We start from the raw sequence: 18,674 nt of genomic DNA on the forward strand, positions 1-18,674 counted from the left end.
TCTTTTTTGTAGCCTTTATGACCTGTAATATTAACTTGCTTGATGGTAAAGAACCAAAAGTTAATGGAAGAGCCTTGCCCACGAGTTTCTCCTATGACAACCTTCACTGTTCCTGATTTTGTGGATTTAGAACAAAGTTACAAATGTGTTTATTTTGTTATTTATTAGTAAGGCAATATATAAATTTAGATTTTTTCTGAAGTTGAAAGAACTGAATGAATACTAGCCCTCTTTCAGTTTCAGTATTATAGACAATGCTCTTATTCATTCACGTACTTTGGACATTTGCTCCTTTCAAACATGCATATTTTTAAAATACAGTGCCCAAATGTGTTAATTTGAGGACACCAACAACCTGAGAGGCCTTTCCATTTGCTCTTTAGCCTGCTTCTCTCGATATGTAAACTAGTGTATCAGTGTGTCTGCTAATAAATACCTTTCACACAACTGAGAGAACCCTTTGGATTTAAGCATTGCAAAACAATGGTATTTAGTCGACTATCTTCTTGGACTATAAGAACATTAGACTAGCCGACATCTTGCTGAAAAAACTAGATTAAATTCATGTCATTTAAGTCTTTTAGATGTTGGGAGTGACCAGTAAGCCAACAGACTGACGTGTCCTCTCCTAGTGTCAAATCTAATCTGTGGCACTTTAACACACTTCAGGTGAGAACACACACATATATTGAGATATAAGGAAAATAAAACCGCATAATACTTGAGACTTCAAAGGCTTCATTCCTAAATGCCCCAAAGTTACATGTTCCTCCTACTCTTTATTAAACAGGCTTCCGAAAACAAGTCTGAGAAGCATTTCTTTTAAGTATACACGATAGTAAGTACTCTTCAGAGTCAATATTAGATAACAAGTTTGGACTGGAACTAAGAGAAGCATTCTAAAATTGCGACTGTAAAGGATTACATGAAAATATCACCCTGTCATTAAACAACTCAACTTCACAACTAGCCTGACACTGATACATTTCCTTCCAATCAAAAGTAGCTGCAAACCGGGACGCCCCTGGTGGCGCAGTGGTTAAGAATCCGTCTGCCAATGCGGGGCACATGGGTTCGAGCCCTGGTCTGGGAAGATCCCACATGCCACGGAGCAACTAAGCCTGTGCGCCACAACTACTGAAGCCTGCGTGACTAGAGCACGTGCTCCGCAACAAAAGAAGCCACCACAACGAGAAGCCCCCGCTCTACGCAACTACAGAAAGCCTGCTCACAACAACGAAGACCCAACGCAGCCAAAAAAAAAAAAAAAAAAAAAAAAGTAGCTGCAAACCTTACTCTGCATCTTTCAGGTAAGTCTATAAAAAATTTCTACTTTTATTTCCCTTTATCTAAAGGGACTCAAACACACTGATTTGGCTTTCCTGCAATTAGTAACTGAGCATGAGCAAAGAACTACTCATAGTCCTACCCTCTTATTTTTGCTCTTAAGCCAGAACCATATTACTTACAAAGATAAAAGACACCCCATTATGAAATGGTGACATTTGGATGAAAAATGAATCAGAGTAATTTCTTTAGAAATTATTTTTTCAAATTTCCTTTGAAAAAATTTTCCAAAAACTTAAATCATAGGGCAGTTTTTATCAAAATAAAAACTTTACGCCAAAACAGCAGCTTTGGGAATTCCCTGGCCGTCCAGGGGTTAGGACTCTGTGCTCTCACTGCCGAGGGCCCAGGTTCAAAATCCCTGGTCAGGGAACTAAGATCCCACAAGCTGCATGGCGTGGCCCAAAAAAACCAGAAGTTTTGGTAATGGAATGTCTTTTCATTTTCTACTAGGAAAATTGTTAGCATATTTTCATGAACAAAGGTAAGACAGTAATGGAAATAACTAGGCACAGTCATTTCATCGTGTGACTTTCAGAAGATGATGAGTTTGTGAAAAGTTAAGGCAATGAAGTCACATTATGAGTATGCTGAAGAATTTACACAAAAGGTAGAATTATCACTTCTCTTTAATCACTGAGTTTCAGATTTTACAAATAATCTTAGAACAATTCAGGTAACTAAGGTTTTGGGGGGAAACAGTTCTTACTTGTACATGAAGAACTATTACATGCTCCATTTTTCTGCAAATAACTCTATTGGCTGGATTAACAAACACTGTCACAGAAACACAGAATTTTTTTAAAGCCATAGATCACTGCATATATATTTACAAAAAGCCATAAACAAACATGCATTTCTCCTTATTAGGAGAACTTAAATAGATGTTTGAACATTAAGGCAGTGATGATTCTAAAACATAATGAAATTCTAAGTTAAGGCTTTATGTTTCTTTTGAAACCCATATTCATAGGCAACTGTGACCAAAGCAAACTTTTATCTATCAGATTGAGTTCACCTGCTCAGGATATGTTATTTATCCACTACCAATAATTCTTCTACAGGATAGGAATTAGTAGCAACACCATTAATTTACTTTAGTGAATTCTTAGTCCCCTCCTTAGGTTTTATTTTGAGGATTTAGCCTTCAGCAGCATAAGCATGTGCCACAGAAAAAACAGAGCATTTCTCTGGGTAAACTTAGAAAAATTTACAGAATGCACTGATTTTTACTTGCCTGAAAGTTGGCCAACAATCAAGAACTCAGAATCTCCTAAATACAGAAAACTCCAAAAGCATACTTAACCACACACCCATCTCAAAACACAGATGTTCTTGATTATTGAAGCACTTGGTCTTCACCTCATTTTCTTTGAGGACTGTTTGGTATTACCCTCTCTAAACAAACAAAGCAACAAAATGCAGAACACCATATTTTAGATGGATCTATTCTATAATTGCTATCCTCAAGGCACAAATACTATCCTTGCTAGACCAATGTGTTTCCTCATTTAAGGAAAAAATGAGAGGTGGATGAAAAGAAGATTCACTTTAAAATAGCTGCTGATTGCACTCTTGCCCTATCAAGCTTATGCAAAGTGTTGAAATTTAGGGGGGAATGTCCTTTTCTCCTTATGTTATTTTTTTTTAAACATTTAGAGAGACAAAACTCAGACTCAGCTGGTGGGTGCGCCTCGAGGAGCAGCTCTGGAGCACCGGCCTGACCTTCTGTAGGGAGTAGGAGGGATGCTCGTAGGACACACTCCAGTCTGGGCTAACAGGCATGATTGCACAGCCCAGCGTTTCCATAGTTGGGGTGACTTACTGTCACTTAGACTGAAAGGATCACTATTTACACTAAGTGCTTGCCGCTACTTCTTTAAGCAATAATTTTACAGCAACACGTCTTGTGAGGAAAGTACTATACACTTAACGTTCGTATCAGTAAGAGTTCACGTAGAGGAGGGATGGCATTGACTATATGACAATTGTCTCAAAAGCTAAAGACAAGTGTAGTTTCCTTTGTGTCTTCAAATCAGGGGAGAGTAAGATGTCAAAGCAGATGAAGCTGTTGGTGTTTACATCTGATGGTGCAGCGTCAGACTTGTTTAGACATTATTGGGACACAGGGATTTCTAACAAGCACTGGTGAAAGTATTTTAGGTGCAATTTAAGTAAGTCATACTTTGACTAAAATGTTTTGAAGGTTTGAAAAGTTTGTACCCTAGTCCTGGTGAGCTTGGCTTCAGCTAAATGGCTAGATGGGTTTTAAAGGTGTGAAATACATTTTTTTTTTTTTTTAAGAAGGGAAGACTACACTGAAAGGGCAAATGTAGGCAACACAAATACAATCATTGTTAGATCAACATCTTAAACTTTATAATACACTCACACATTTTTACACAAATTTCATGTTTACAAGTACAAAAGGCAAAGAACCTCAGAGATTCGAAGTAACTGTATCATCAAGTACATTCAATAGAGTTAACACTGCTGTCCCGGTTCTCCATCTTCCAAATCCAGAAGGGAACCAACTGTAAATGCCATCCCCCATGTGGATTCCACTTTCAGAAGTTGGAGACTGGGTGTAGTTCTGCACATGTCTGAGTTTCAACAGAGCTGAATTGAGAGTCCATCGTGTTCCAGGCCAAATCGGCCAGAAGAAAGTCATCCATTGCTGTTTGAGTTTCATTGCTGGTGAAGAATAAGCTCCCCAAAGTTTCAAAGCCAGAATTCATGGTCTATGTTTCTGCACTGTTCAACTGAACTTTGCTTTCTAGAGCAGGTAGGTTTTTAGCAGTGGAGATTCCTTCAGTTTGGGTCTCTGTGTCAGATGAATCAGTACTCATGGAAAAGCTGGAGTGTTTCAGAATACTTCCCAGAGGCAGATGAGGGCTACTGTCTAAAAAGAAGTTCAAGTCCGTCTGTGTCTGCGTGTCAAACATTTCAAGGCCTAAGAAGTTAGAATTTCCCCTACAACTGTAGGACTGGGCACAGGCATCTGCAAATAAGAAGTCAGTTTGGGTCTCTATGTCCAGGGATTCCAAGACTGGCTCCGTGGTCATGGTGCTAAGCTCACTCTCTTCAGTTTGAGTCTGGATATTTGAGGCTGAAAAGAACTCTTCAATATCAAAATCAATTGCAGGATTCTGGGTTGGGCCAGATGGGAGCTGGGTGTCAGGTCCAGTACTTGTGTCAGACAAAAGACTACGATTGTCCAGTGTCTGACCAGGCAGATTACTTGACAAGATGTTTTCTAGATCACTTAATAAATCTATGGTTTGGGTCTGATTATCTGTCATATTCTGTGAAGAAAGCATACTATTCTGTGCACTGAAGTTTATAATTGGTGCAGATTTCTCAATATCTTGATTTAAAGTTTTAGGGTGGTTCTGAGGTAACAAACCATGAGTCACAGTCTCTGCTACTAAGCTGCTGCTTATAATATTGTCTGTAGAAACACCATATGATGAAGGGACACTCTCAAAAATGTCTCCACACATTACACCTTGGTCCATCTGTACTCGATCATCGGTTGCACTTTGCATTCCACTGGTCTGAGTTTCTCTGGAGATCCCACCTGACTGGAAACTGGCATCTATAAACACATCAGTCTGAGCCGCTATAGATGAGGTTACTTTAGAACTGGGCAAAAAAGTTTGAGTATGAACACTAATGGGAAGGGAAACTTGAGAACCAAATGTCAAATCAGTTTGAGAACAAGATGACACAGAGGAGTCAGGGCTAACCCACTCTGCAGACGGTATAAAGTGTTGTGTGGTGTAAGACAGTTCTGTCTGTACATTGATTGAAGAAATGCTGTTCTTCTGACATGTGTTCCCTAGTTCTTGTAAAGGGTTAGATGGACTTTTACCGAAGTTCACTTGAACACCTGTGCTAATTGGCTCAACAGCAACAGGATTTACAATTTTTGAAAGAGGGAGGCTCTCCTTGAGAGAGCAAGCCTCCGAATCTAGGCCGAGGATCAGGGTTCCGATGGACAAGGGCAGTAAGTGCACAGCACCGGGGGCAGAGCCCTGATGATCGACACCCAACACCACAGGCTGGGCTGAGGAGTCGGCTGTAGGCACAAAGACAGGCACAGGAGAAAGCTGCATAACGGGGAGTTTAACCAAAGCCACTTTGGGCTTTGGTAAAAGCAACTTCTGAGGATACCTTGGAGGTGTTGGAAGAGTCTGCTTTCTGGCATTAGAGCTGCAAGAATCTTCAAACGAAGCCACTAGCTTTATTTCTGAAGCTTCCAGTTCTTGAGCATCTGGTCTTGGGGTTGCTTGGTTGCTCAGTGATTCAACAGTCTTACTGGACAACTTCTGGTTGTGCAGGCAGTTTTCCATTTTCCTTTTCTTACTAGGTGGATCCCTGAAAACAATGACAGAGTAAAAAGAGAAAAACAATTTTAAACTGCAGTTTTCTTCATCAACCCTGGCACTGTTATCTTCACTTACAAACTCTATTTCCCACATCTACAGCAGAGGTCAGATTCAACCCAGCGAAGAGAAATCCCTTCTTTTGTAACTCGGCCTATTATCAATATATGGTAGGTAGAAGTTCAGAAACATGCAAACAGGGAAGCACACCTTTTTTTTGGGTAAAGTGCTAAGTACCAGAACTCAACTTAGATCTGTAAGCATCAGGAAGCTAACAGATTATATAATGCAACTATTATCATTTCTAAAGTAGGAAGCTCTTAGTCCAAATATAAATATGACCTTTCAAATGAAGCACAGTTTCATGATAAAAAACTCTTCAACAATCTAGTATCCCTCTAACAGAAAACGCTGGAAGTTTTTGAAGAATTGAAAACCCAATAGATTTTCAGTTGGGAATAATAAGGGACTCTCAAAAGGAGCTGGTGAAAGAATAAGGAAGAACAATTGGGTCAAGTAGATGTGGATCATCTGCTAGTACTGCTGCCATTTCCAAAAGTTCCCTTCTTCATGTCACATCTTTTCTCCGCCATTCCTCCTTTCTCCCCACACTAATGGCTCTACAGGAAGTTTCATTTGAAACTCTTCCCACAGCTATTGGCTTTTGGGCCACCATTTTTCCCCTTTACCTGTGTTCTGCAGGGATCTCATGGCCAGTTCGGTAGATGTGGGACTGTAACGCAGTCCTGCTGGCATAGGGACAGCCACACGTGCACTGGAAGGTCTTACCACAATCCTCTGCATGTCTTTTCAAGTCCCACTCAGTGCCATATGAATTGCTGCACTTACTACATTTATGCTTCTTTTCGGCATGCATTTTCATAAAGTGCTAGGAAGAACACAAAAGGACTAAAATGAAAAACTGCAACTGCTCAAAACATTTCAAAAACCATCAACATACCCAAATTAACAATGATTTTACATGATACAATATAGCAGTGCAAATCAAAAGAATGTAAAAGCAGGCAACTCTTCCAGTCCAGAATCATCTCTTTCCCCACTGGCTGGGTCCCTCCCTCCTCTTTAAGATAGCTGCTTCTGAAGTTCTTCTTTTCCCTGCAGTTTCTTAATCCCTTGGGAGAACATTTCCTTTGTGCCTTTGCTCCTCTGACCTTGAAAGCATGCAGATTCACACAAGAGATCTGGAAGTACACAGTTTATCATACTTTGCTGACTTGGTCTTCTTTTCTTTCCAAATCCACTTCTGGACAACTTCCCCTCCAGAACAAGCCATGTCTCCTTCACTTACACCCTACTCATTTTTTCCCCAAGTGGGAGACTTGGGTGGCTGTCCTTACAAGAAGCTTTCTGCTCAATTCTCTAGTTATGATTGGTAAGTAATTAGAATACATGAGGTTTATGACATCTGCATTTCATCCTCAGAGAAGTATACTTAAAGGCAAGTAAAATACCTGTTTTACGAGAGAAAATTGAGAAAATGGTCTGTCAGGGCCTCTAGGGCATCCTTCAATTGGACAACAGTAGAATTTTGGTACAGTTTTCAAATCTTTTCTTATTGTTGGATTCACTATGCCATCCTGCAAAAGAAAAATTACTTTAAATAATTTTCAAAAAACCAACAGAACGAGCTGGGAGTGATAACAAGGAACGAGTAAAGATGTGCACAAGGGATCTTTTTAGGGTGATGAAAATGTTCTAAAATTTGGGCTTGTGGTGATGGTTGCACAACTGTAAATCTACTAAAAAATAACTGAATTATTAACTTAAAATGGGTAAATTGTATCGTGTGTAAACTATAGCTCAATAAACCTGTTAAAATTTTTCAAAACAAAATAAACAAAAACCAACTATATTGTTTAAAAATCTTCTATCCATTCCTTTAGCACTCCTTCTAGACTTAAAAATCTCTGCCCTTCAAGCCAGCTTCTCTAATTGTAAGTGGTATATTTATAGTTTCTTAGGCTCAAGACTTGGTATCATCCTTAAGTCTTCCCTTCTTTTTTATTCCACCCACACCGAATTAGTGTGAGTCTCTGAAAAAAACCTGACTATGATCTAGGTCTTCCTGATAAAGACAACTGTGACTTTCTCTGATCACCACAATGCCCCCTAAAGTAGCTAAAGCTAGTTAACACAACGTTTATACAGTAGCGTGAATATACGCACCATGCTCTGTTTGAAATTCAGTAATCATTATAATGGCCAGTGCTAACATAGCTTTTACTACCATGGCAGGCACTGTTCTAAGCACTTTATATATATTAACTCATCCTAGTAATCCTTTCTTATTAAGTATGTGATTGACTTTTTGGCTGGGAATTTTAAAATAATTGGTGAGTTAATTTAGCTTAAAGTGCTGTCTTATTGCCCCTGATGAGCCCACATACCTCAGGAGTGAGAAACCTATGACCTCCAGTATAATTCTTATCTGACAACCCCCAGCTGGCCCCAGAGGAAGGTGTGTGGATGGGGGGTCGGGGTGGGGAAGGACCTCCCTACTACGGCTGGAAACAACTGGACACGTGCTCAGGCCTCAGCTGCCGCTGTAGCACCTAGACGTTTTAGTCCTTAGGTGCTGTGATGGGAAAGGATTCACTACTTTAGGAACATGCCCACCTCCTCCGCTTCCATCAGTGTGCATCTAGAGAAGAAACGAAGAACCGTGCGGCTAGGACTCCCTCCGTTTGCTTTCCTACTGGATCTCAAGAGGAACATGTTGATCTTGTTGAGTCTGTGTCCACTCATGTAGAGGGGAAAAGAAGCTATTCTTGTTTCATTTTTAAACAACGTAATTTATCTCTCAACGATATCAAATGTAGTCAGTTATTCCTCCATGCCTTCTACCTTGGTCCATCCTTTTATAATCCTACTGCACTACACTGTCTAGATATTCATATTCATTTGGATTATTTAAATGGTCTCCTAAATAATTTTCCTTCCTCTTCTAATGTCAGAACAAATTTGACATTCCAAAAAATTATTTGTATGTATCGCCGAATACTATTTTTTTAAAAAAGGTACATAAAATAAAATCCCATCTCCTCATTATGCCTCCAATCTACCATTATAACCATATCTTTTTCTGTTCCCTTTTCATACACTCTGCTGCTCACCCTAACACTCTTCCCACTTCCATTTCCACCTTCTACAGCCACTCTCGGATGACTGTCTCCCTTCAGGCAGAATGTGACAGTGGGAAGAGGGCACGGCATGGAGAGGCCTGTGAGCCATTTCCACCACTGATTAGGCACATGACTTTGGACAGGTTACTTAATCTCTGAGCCAGTTTACTCATTTCAAAAGCAGAGAGAATAGTTAACTCTCAGGATTATCTAGTACTGGATTAGCATGGAGCCCGCTCACATTCTCAATAAATAGCACTCCCTTGTTCTGCTCACCACCCAGATCTATTCCTTGTCTGAATTCCAAGGTAGCAGCTAACTTAACTTGCAAAGTATCATTTTCTTCTAGAATTCCTGTCTCCTCAACTAAATTTCTTAAGGGCAGAAACTAAGTTATACACCTCTTGGTACTGTTTTCATGCTTTAGACTGCACACTAAAGGCAGAGCACTTTTAGAAAGGCAGCCCAGTGCAGGGCAGCAGCTCTCAAACCTAGCGGCCTGTGAAAAATCACTTGAGGCGTTAAAAAAAAATACCTGTGCCTGGTCCCAGTCCCAGGTAATGATATAATTAGTTTTGGGTGGGTTTAGTATTTGGTTTGGTATTTGGTTTAAAAATCTCCCCTGATGATCCCAGTGTGTAGCCTAGCTTAAGAACCATGGTGCAGTGGTTAAACCCATGGGTTCTGGAATATGGAATTCTCTACGTTGCTCCTTTCCTGTGACCTTGAAAAAATTAACTGTCTTGGTTTCCTTATTTGTAAAGTAGGCATGATAGTACGATCTACCTCAAGGTTGCTGTGAGGATTTAGTGAATAATTTAAGAGACTTAGAACAGTGCTTATCATATAATCACTCAATTAATTATTATAGCTATTAGTTATCGGCTGTGGAGATTTTTGTCGCTTCTTTTGCTTTCTGCCAACCAACTTAAGGCCAATAAGCTAATCTAAACTAGTACTTTACATTAAATACTGTCCTTGTGGCAACAGAAATAAAAGCAAAAATAAACAAATGGGACCTAATCAACCTTACAAGCTTTTGCACAGCAAAGGAAACCATAAACAAAACAAAAAGACAACCTACGGAATGGGAGAAAATATTTGCAAATGATGCGACCGACAAGGGCTTAATCTCCAAAACATACAAACAGCTCATTCAACTCAACAACAAAAAAACAACCCAATCGAAAAATGGGCAGAAGAACTAAACAGACATTTCTCCAAAGAAGACAGATGGCCAACAGGCACATGAAAATATGCTCAACATCGCTAATTATTAGAGAAATACAAATCAAAACTACAATGAGGTACCACCTCACACCAGTCAGAATGGCCATCACCAAAAAGTCTACAAATAACAAATGCTGGAGAGGGTGGGGAGAAAAGGGAACCCTCCTACACTGTTGGTGGGAATGTAAGTTGGTGTAGCCACAGTGGAAAACAGTATGGAGTTTCCTCAAAAAGCTAGAAATAGAGATGCCATATGATCCAGAAATCCCACTCATGGGCATATATCCAGACAAAACTACAATTCCAAAAGATACATGCACCCCTATGTTCACAGCAGCACTATTCACAATAGCCAAGACATGGAAACAATCTAAATGTCCATTGACAGATGAATGGATAAAGATGTGGGGTGTGTGTGTGTGTGTGTGTGTATACATACACACACACACACACACACACACACACACAGTGGAATACTACTCAGCCATAAAAAAGAACAAAATAAGGCCATTTGCAGCAACATGGATGGAACTACAGATTATCATACTAAGTGAAGTGAGAAAGAGAAAGACAAATACCATATGATATCACTTATATGTAGAATCTAAAATATGACACAAATGAACTTATCTATGAAATAGAAATGGACTCACAGACATAGAGAACAGACTTGTGGTTGACAAGGGGTAGGGTGGGTAGGGCGGGAGGGATGGATTAGGAGTTTGGGGTTAGCATATGTAAACTATTATATAGAGAATGGAGAGACAACAAGGTCCTACTGTATAGCACAGGGAACTATATTTAATATCCTGTGATAAACCATAATGAAAAATAATATATATATAGAAAGTATATATAACTGAATCACTCTGCTGTACAGCAGAAATTAACACAACATCGTAAATCAACGATACTTCAACTAAAAAAAGAAAGAAAGAAAAATCCATGGATTCATCTCAAAAAAAAAAAAATACCGTCCTTGTGAAAGTCTGATTGAAATGCTGCTTTTATTGAAACACTGGCCTCTGCTAGCTTTAATGACAACCAACACTGTCTCTCAATCACCAAACTCATCCCATTCACCAGTTCATCTTTTTTTAAATGAAATACTTTTAAACTTATTTTCCTTCTAGTGTTATCTGCAAGAAAAAATCAAATATGGAGAGAATATTAAGAAAGCTCTAAAATTCTTTTTTTTTTTTTTAAGGCTAGGACAATTAAAAAAAAAATTATTTATTTTGGCTGCACCGGGTCTCAGTTGCGGCATGCATGCGGGATCGAACCCTGGGCCCCCTGCATTGGGAGCACGAAGTCTTACCCACTGGACCACCAGGGAAGTCCCCATGCTTACTTCTAATACATCTTAAATTTGCTTAGCAATCCTTTTATTATCCCTTTTCAAACTCCCTATCATGCTCTCATATACCTGTTCACTTCACTTTTTAAAAAATTAATAAACTTTATTTTTTAAGAGAAATTTTATTAGATTCACAGCAAAATTGAGCGCAAAGTACAGAGAGTTCCCATACACTGTAGTGCCCCCCCGCCCCCCCAATACAGCCTGTTCCACTATTAACATTCCTCACCAGAGTGGTACATCTGTTACAATTGATGAAACTACACTGACACATCATTATCACCCAAAGTCCACAGATTTTATTAGAGTTCACTATCCGTGCCGCACATTCTATGGGTTTTGCCAAATGTATAAGGACAGCTATCCATCGTTATAATATCATACAGAGTATATTCACTTTCCTAAAAATCCTCTGTGCTCCACCTATTCATGACACCTTTCCCCTTAAGCCCTGGTAATCACTAATCTTTTTACTGTCTCTGTAGTTTTGCTTTTTCCAGAATATCATTTAGTTGGAATCATACAGTATGTAGCCTTTTCAGATTGGCTTCTTTCACTTGGTAATATGCATGTAAGGGTCCTCCATGTCTTTTCATGGCTTGATAGCTCATTTCTTTTTGGTGCTGACTAATATTCCCCTGTCTGGATGTGCCATCGTTTATTTATCCATTCACCTGCTGAAGGACATCTTGGGTGCTTCCAAGTTTTGGCAGTTATGCTTTAAAAATGTTTCCTACCACCTCCTCGCGTTTCCTTTCTCACTGCTACCATCATTAGTTCAAGTATTCCTGACTCTCTGTTTGGACTTTGTCACTAACCTCTTAACTAGTTTCTAGACCTTCAATCTCTTTTTCATTCACACTTTGCCGCATTCACCTTTCTAAAATTTACCTCTGATCATGACATTACTTCACTCAAACATTTTCAACGGCACCCCAATACTCCCCAAGCCCAAATTCCTCTAGCCATTGGGACGTCCAAAGTCCTGTACTATATAGCTTCAAACTATGCTTCTTTTCCATCATTTCTCTGTTATATCTAATGTAATTACTTAAAATTCCCCAAACCTTTTCAAAAGGAGGAATATATTTATAACTTTGTTGCACTTGGGAATGTTTTAAAAAGAGTAAATGTTCAGTAAAAACTTGGGGCATTATACTGAATATGTTTAAGTGGCCATCTAAGTCAAAACTGTATCACACATCAGGATGAGACACTAAAGGCAGTCATATTGGACATCAACAACATCTCCTTGTTGCTGTCATTACAGGTGTGTAAACAACCCGATGCTGTTCGCTTTCCTGCTTTCTGAGGGCCAACTCCTCAGTCCTGCCCATCACCACCTCTCTTCCCCAGTTCCTGACCTTCTTCCCATTCTTGTTCTGAGACAATAAGCTCTGAGATGAGAATGGGGTGATAAGAAATGGTAATGGCACAATAAGACATGAACTGCAGTAAGAAAGTGATGTTTTTGTTCTGAAGTGCTATATACATTCTGGAATAAAACTTGGCAGACTTTTTTTTTTTAACTGTACCTTTTGTGTGCATAACTGAAAAAAATGACAAAAAATACTTCATGCTTTTTGTACCTTTTGGGTACCTGTTTATAAAACATTTTACGTAAAAGAATTTGAAAAAGAACCTATGAGAGGAAATAACTGAAAAACAAGATGGACAAAAGTAAACAAAGAGAAGAAAAGTAAAGCAAGAGGAAGGACCCCGATGAAGAAGAGAGGATAAAAGGAAAGGATTGTAAGAACTGTGGCAAAAATTGGAAAAAAAAAAAAAAAAAGAAGAAAAAAAGGCATTATAGCTACTCTAGCATCTCTCTGCCTTCACAGAAAAACATCCAAGAAGAAAAGTAGTTTGCTTTGTTGTTGTCTTATTGTACATTTAAAATTAGAAGTCTCTGTACACTGTGATCTATAGAGCAACTTGGAACATTTTCTTTCCCTAAAAACAGAAAAAAATTCCTGGCAAATCATTAAAAGCAAACCCCTGGACTGAACATAACACAAAATCCACTAAGCCATGTTTTAAAAATATGTGTTGCTGGATAAGAGGTTCTTTAAGGGGGCCCCTGTCCCCTTCACTATTTTCAAACGTGAGGGATAAAAGAATCAAGAAATGCCCATTTACTCCTACTCTTCTTTTCCCTGAATCACCAGCTTTCATTTCTCCATGGACCCCCTTGTAGGCAAGGCTGGACTAGGATATTTCCAGATTTACTTACAGGATATGGAATATAGACATATATCTTAAGAACCCACATAAAACCAAAAGGTATCATGTACCTTACACCTTACAACTCTATCTCCACTTTTATTCATCATCCTTCAGAAAGATTTGTTAATAATTAAGAAGGGAGTATTTGACTGAGGGCAGGGTATCTTCTGAAGATTAGAAATAAATAAGAACCTTATAACAAATAATGGGGAAGGGAATAAAATATTATCATAGGGGATTCCTTGGTGGTGCAGTGGTTAAGAATCCGCCTGCCAATGCAGGGGACACGGGTTCGAGCCCTGGTCCGGGAAGATCCCACATGCCGCAGAGCAACTAAGCCTGTGTGCCACAACTACTGAGCCTGCGCTCTAGGGCCCACAAGCCACGATTACTGAGCCTGTGTGCCACAACTACTGAAGCCCGCGCGCCTAGAGCCTGTGCTCCACAACAAGAGAGGCCACCACAATGAGAAGCCCGCGCACTGCAACGAAGAGTAGCCCCCGCTCGCCACAACTAGAGAAAGCCCGCGCGCAGCAACAAAGACCCAACACAGGCAAAAATAAATAAATTAAAAAATATATATATTATCATAATCTAGGAGAAAAAAAACCACAACAACTAGGGCAGAAACTAGAATTATGTAAGTAGCTGTAACCAAGAGAACAAAGGGAAAAATCGCCATTGAATACGACGCAGATCTGCCAAGCAGATACACTCAAGCTTCAGGGCCCGTAGGAGCACACTGGACTGCTAGGGGAGCCTCTGGTCCAAACACAGACCACCTGCAAAGCCACAGGGAGCTCCCAGTCAGCTCTTGTCCTTATTAGGCCTCCTTCTTTCCCCTTCCTCCTCACAATACTTTGAGAACATCAAGGGTCAAGCGTAATGTTTGAACTCAAGAGCCTACTACTTGGCTCCCAATTGTGTGGACAGATTCACCACACTGGGGCAACACTATACAGATATGGCTATTTTGTCACACAGGCTACCTTCATTAAAAAAAAAGAACCCCCTTTCCACCAAGACAGCAGATGTCCCGGGGCTGCATGGTTAGAAAGACGGAACAAGGCAGGAAAGTGAGCCTGTTTGACATGGAAGAAACAACGATAGTTCAGGGTGAGGTTTCTTTAATTCCTGCCGAAACAGGTCTCTCTAGTGACCTAGGAAGGAAACTCAGGAGAGTCCATTTTTCGGTTGTTCACGACTTGCAGTTCAGAAAGCAATCTTGAGCGCACTGTGCTGTCTGCAGACAAGAGAAATCTGAAAAAATGACTAAAACTGGAAGAATGGCTTCACATAGGTTCTAAGCAAGGGGGGATGCTGATACTCTGCCGTGCTAAGGTCCAAGTAAAGGTTTGACTATTAAAATTTACAGTTGCCTCAAACATATTCCTTCCTCGTGGGCCTGTTATATGCTTAGGATTGGCAGCTTCAGAATTCCTGAACTTTACATATTTTAAAAACATAATTAGAAATAAACCTACTGCCTACTACCAAACCCATCGTATACTAGTCCTGACAAGTAAATGGTATCTTTGCGCTTCACAGATGCTTCACAAAGTCTGGAGAGATACACAGCCCCTGACAGCAATTCCATAGAAAAGAACAACGTAAACTGTTAAAAAGTGCTTGCGAGAGTGATGTTCAGGCCAACACAAAGAGAGTCGTGGTCAGACTGGCAGCTTCCTCTGCGCTCAGAGATGTAACGTCGGCCTTAGCTGTCTACCAGTGAGGGGAGGATACTGGAGGTTGGTGATGGCTGTATACACGAGCTGAAGAGAACCCAGGGATTAGGCTGAAGAACTCCTGCAAATATACAGTCCATCCACTCAAGATAAAACATGGCTAAGAAAAGGAAGTGTTTAATTAAAATTCGGGATGGAGGAGAAACCAGGAGAACGAAGACCATTCCCAGAGTTACTTCACTTGTGTTGTGAAAGAAAGGCAGAACTCGCAGGGAAACTGCAGGCCCACCCGCGAGGTCTTCCTCAGCGCACCTCCATGTACCTCTCCTGATCGGGCCTCCCTAATCGTCACTTCAGCACGGTGTGGCCTCTGTATCCAGCTGGTGCTAGAAGGGGACTGCCCTCCGTGGGCATCCCATCTGCCCTACTAGAGACCATCACCTCGAACTTTCTGCTGTTAAATTCTTATCAGAAGCCTGATTCTAAACACGTTTCTGAGGGAGATTTACCTGAAGGGCAGACGGAACATGCAAGAGGCGAGGTAATTTAAACTTACTCCTGAATCAATTCAGACCACCGAAAGCTACATACTCCCAAAACTCCCTTCAGTAACGTGCTTTGGAATTATGCCCCTGTTGGCCTAGAAGACTTGAAGAAGTGGTGCAAGGTAACTTCCTATTGTAATGACTGAGAAATCATGATTTAATAGGTCTGGGATGGGGCTGGACATCTGGATTTTTAAGAAGCTTTCCACAGATGTGCACTGAAGGCTGAAAGTCGCCCCATTTTACGTAAGGTGGAAGGGACGTTCAGATTATTGTCCGGTTATTATATACCGTGTCCCCTCTTAAACAAGATCCACGGGAGAAATTTCGCTTAGGTCTCATCCCTGAGCAAAGGTGATGTTAACCAACACTGTGGAACCTGTTGCCAAAGCTGCAGCTCCCTGCTAACAACTGGCCCGGAGGAGGAGGCAGTGTGCGTGCGGTGCGAACGGCACCGGCTTCGACCCGAGGCCGGGTTTAAAGCCCAGCACTACGCAGGTGCGTCATCGTTTTCTCTGCAGTAGAACGAAGGTGTCGTGAGAGCTCACGAGACAAACGTGAGAAATGCCCGCGACGCCAAGTGCGAGGCCGGTGGTCCGGCCGGTCCGAGCCCGACAGCGCAGTGGCATGACACAGGGTTTTCCTACCGCTGCGCCTTCCTGCCTCCTAGCTCCCACTCTCCCTGCCGGGACCCCCCTCCCCGGTCTGGCCCTTTAGGGCCTCGGAAGCCCCCGCCGACGCCGGCCGGACCTCGGCGCCTTCCCGTCCGCGGCCCTGGCCGCCCTCGGCCCCGAGCGCCCGCTTCAGGCGCTCGGTCGCGCCAGGCCCCGGGAGGCGCCGTCCGCGGCGGGCTCACCTGCAGGCGGTGGCTCTTGACCAGGTGCATGTTGAGCGCGGGACTGTTGGGCAGGATCTTGCCGCAGCCGCGCACCGTGCACAGGATGTTGGTCCGCACGGCCCGAGACAGCTCGCTCACCGACGGCTGGATGAGCTCCCGGGCCGGCGGCGCCGCACCCGCAGGCTGTTGCCTCGCCGCCGTGGGTCGCGGCCGGCTGCCCCTCAGCCGCCCGGGGGGATCCCACGGGCCGGAGGCGGCAGCGGCTCCCCTCGCGGCCGCCGGGACGGCCGCGGCGCCCAAGGCCAGAGCCGCTGGCCCCGCCGCCGCCGCCGCCGCCGCCTCAGAGGCCGCCATGGCTCCCGCACCTCAGGCCGGACAGCTAGGACGCCCCGCCTCCCGCCGCAGCGACTTCCGGAAGGGGGCGGGGCCTCTCGGCTCATTAGCATCCGGCGGGGCCCGGGCGGCCGCGGCGTCGTGTGCGGGTGGCGGAGGGCGCGTCTGCCATGAGCCACCACCAGAAGAGGCGGGCGGGTTACAAAACTTCACAGGGGTTCCTGGGGACAGGTAGGACGTATTGGTCCCGCTGGTCCATTATTCGCCTTCCTAGAAATCTGACCTCGGGCCACAATTGGATAGAAGAAAAAGCAATGCGTTCAGAACTTTACTTCCCAAAGATTGGAAATAACCCAAGTGTTCAAGGAGGAGAGGCGAGAGTGTGTGAATTACAACTATGTGTTTACCAGACACTGGGGAATGCACTTTTCATTCAGTATCTCATTTTGTCCTCAAAACAGACCTAGCAGGTACGTACTATAAGTTTTCCCCCATTTGCAGAGAAGTAAGTAACTAGCCCGAGGTCACATTATACAAACAAAAGGATTGTTATAATTGACAGAGTTAATCATTTTAGGGAGGGTAGATTTACTTGCCTGTATTTTAACTGCTGAAATTTGATTACTGTTTGGGGGACAGTGTAGCTCAGAGGAGGGTTCCAAAACCTAAGTTGGAAGAGGGACCACCAGATAGGTCATTTAAATGAGTGTAGGAGGCCAGGTGTAGTCAAAAGGGAGGGGTGAGGACTGCAGTGGAATGGGAGTTACATCCTTTGTTTAAAGGGGGCAGCGGCTACTACTCGTCTTTGGTATTGCCGGATTTATTTTTCAAGATTTTTATGTGAAAACTCCCAGCTTTTATATATTAGCAGCTCTATTTGTTTTCTATTGCTGCAATAACAAATTACCACAAACCTGGTGGCCTGAAACAACACAGATTTGTTATCTTACAGTTCTGGAGGTCAGAAGTCTGAAATGAGTCTACTAGGTGAAGATCAAGGTGTCGGCATGGCTGCATTTCTTCGGGAGGCTCTGTGGAAGAATCTGTTTACTTGCCTTTTCCAGCTTCTCCAAGTCATTAATGGTGAGTTGAGGCTTCTTCACATCACTCTGATTTCTTCAGTAGTCAGCTCTCCCTCTGCTCTCTTCTATTCCTCTTCCACTTTTGAGGACCCTTGTGATTACACTGGGTCCATCCAGGAAATCCGGGATAACCTCCCCATCTGCAAAGTCCTTTTGTTTTGTAAAGTAACAAATTTACATATTCCAGGGATTAGGATGTGGACCTCTTTGAGAAGGGTACTATTCTGCTTCACAGTAACGAATTCTGTATTAAAAAGTACTGTGGGCCCCAAATCCCCCACATCTGTGTGAGAGATAGCATCCACGGGCTATTGTTTCTTCCAGCACAGTGTCCAAGAGGGCAGGCTCTGGAGGCCAACTGCCTGGGGTTAATGTGGGCTCAGTCACCTACTAGCTAGTACTAAGCTTTGGTATTCACGTCGATAGAGTGAGACTAGTAATGCCACCTGCCTTATAGGATTATTATGAAAATAAGACAAAGCGTATAAAATACTTGGCAC

The 18,674-nt window shown here is 42.2% G+C and overlaps 1 protein-coding gene across 1 annotated transcript; it reads right to left on the reverse strand.

Annotated features, from left to right (window-relative positions):
- Positions 1–1,856: 1,856 nt before the first annotated feature.
- ATMIN (ATM interactor) lies at positions 1,857–17,018 on the reverse strand. The gene is made up of 4 exons (XM_068528990.1): positions 16,778–17,018; positions 7,208–7,333; positions 6,425–6,624; positions 1,857–5,727 (listed from the first exon to the last, which is right to left on the reverse strand). Exons 1-4 carry the CDS (start codon positions 16,805–16,807, stop codon positions 4,089–4,091), a joined length of 1,995 nt encoding a protein of 664 aa, XP_068385091.1. The 5' UTR covers positions 16,808–17,018; the 3' UTR covers positions 1,857–4,088.
- Positions 17,019–18,674: the final 1,656 nt, after the last annotated feature.

Source organism: Eschrichtius robustus, chromosome 19, assembly GCF_028021215.1.
Source record: "Eschrichtius robustus isolate mEscRob2 chromosome 19, mEscRob2.pri, whole genome shotgun sequence".
In the NCBI taxonomy this organism is placed as follows: Eukaryota; Metazoa; Chordata; class Mammalia; order Artiodactyla; family Eschrichtiidae; genus Eschrichtius; species Eschrichtius robustus.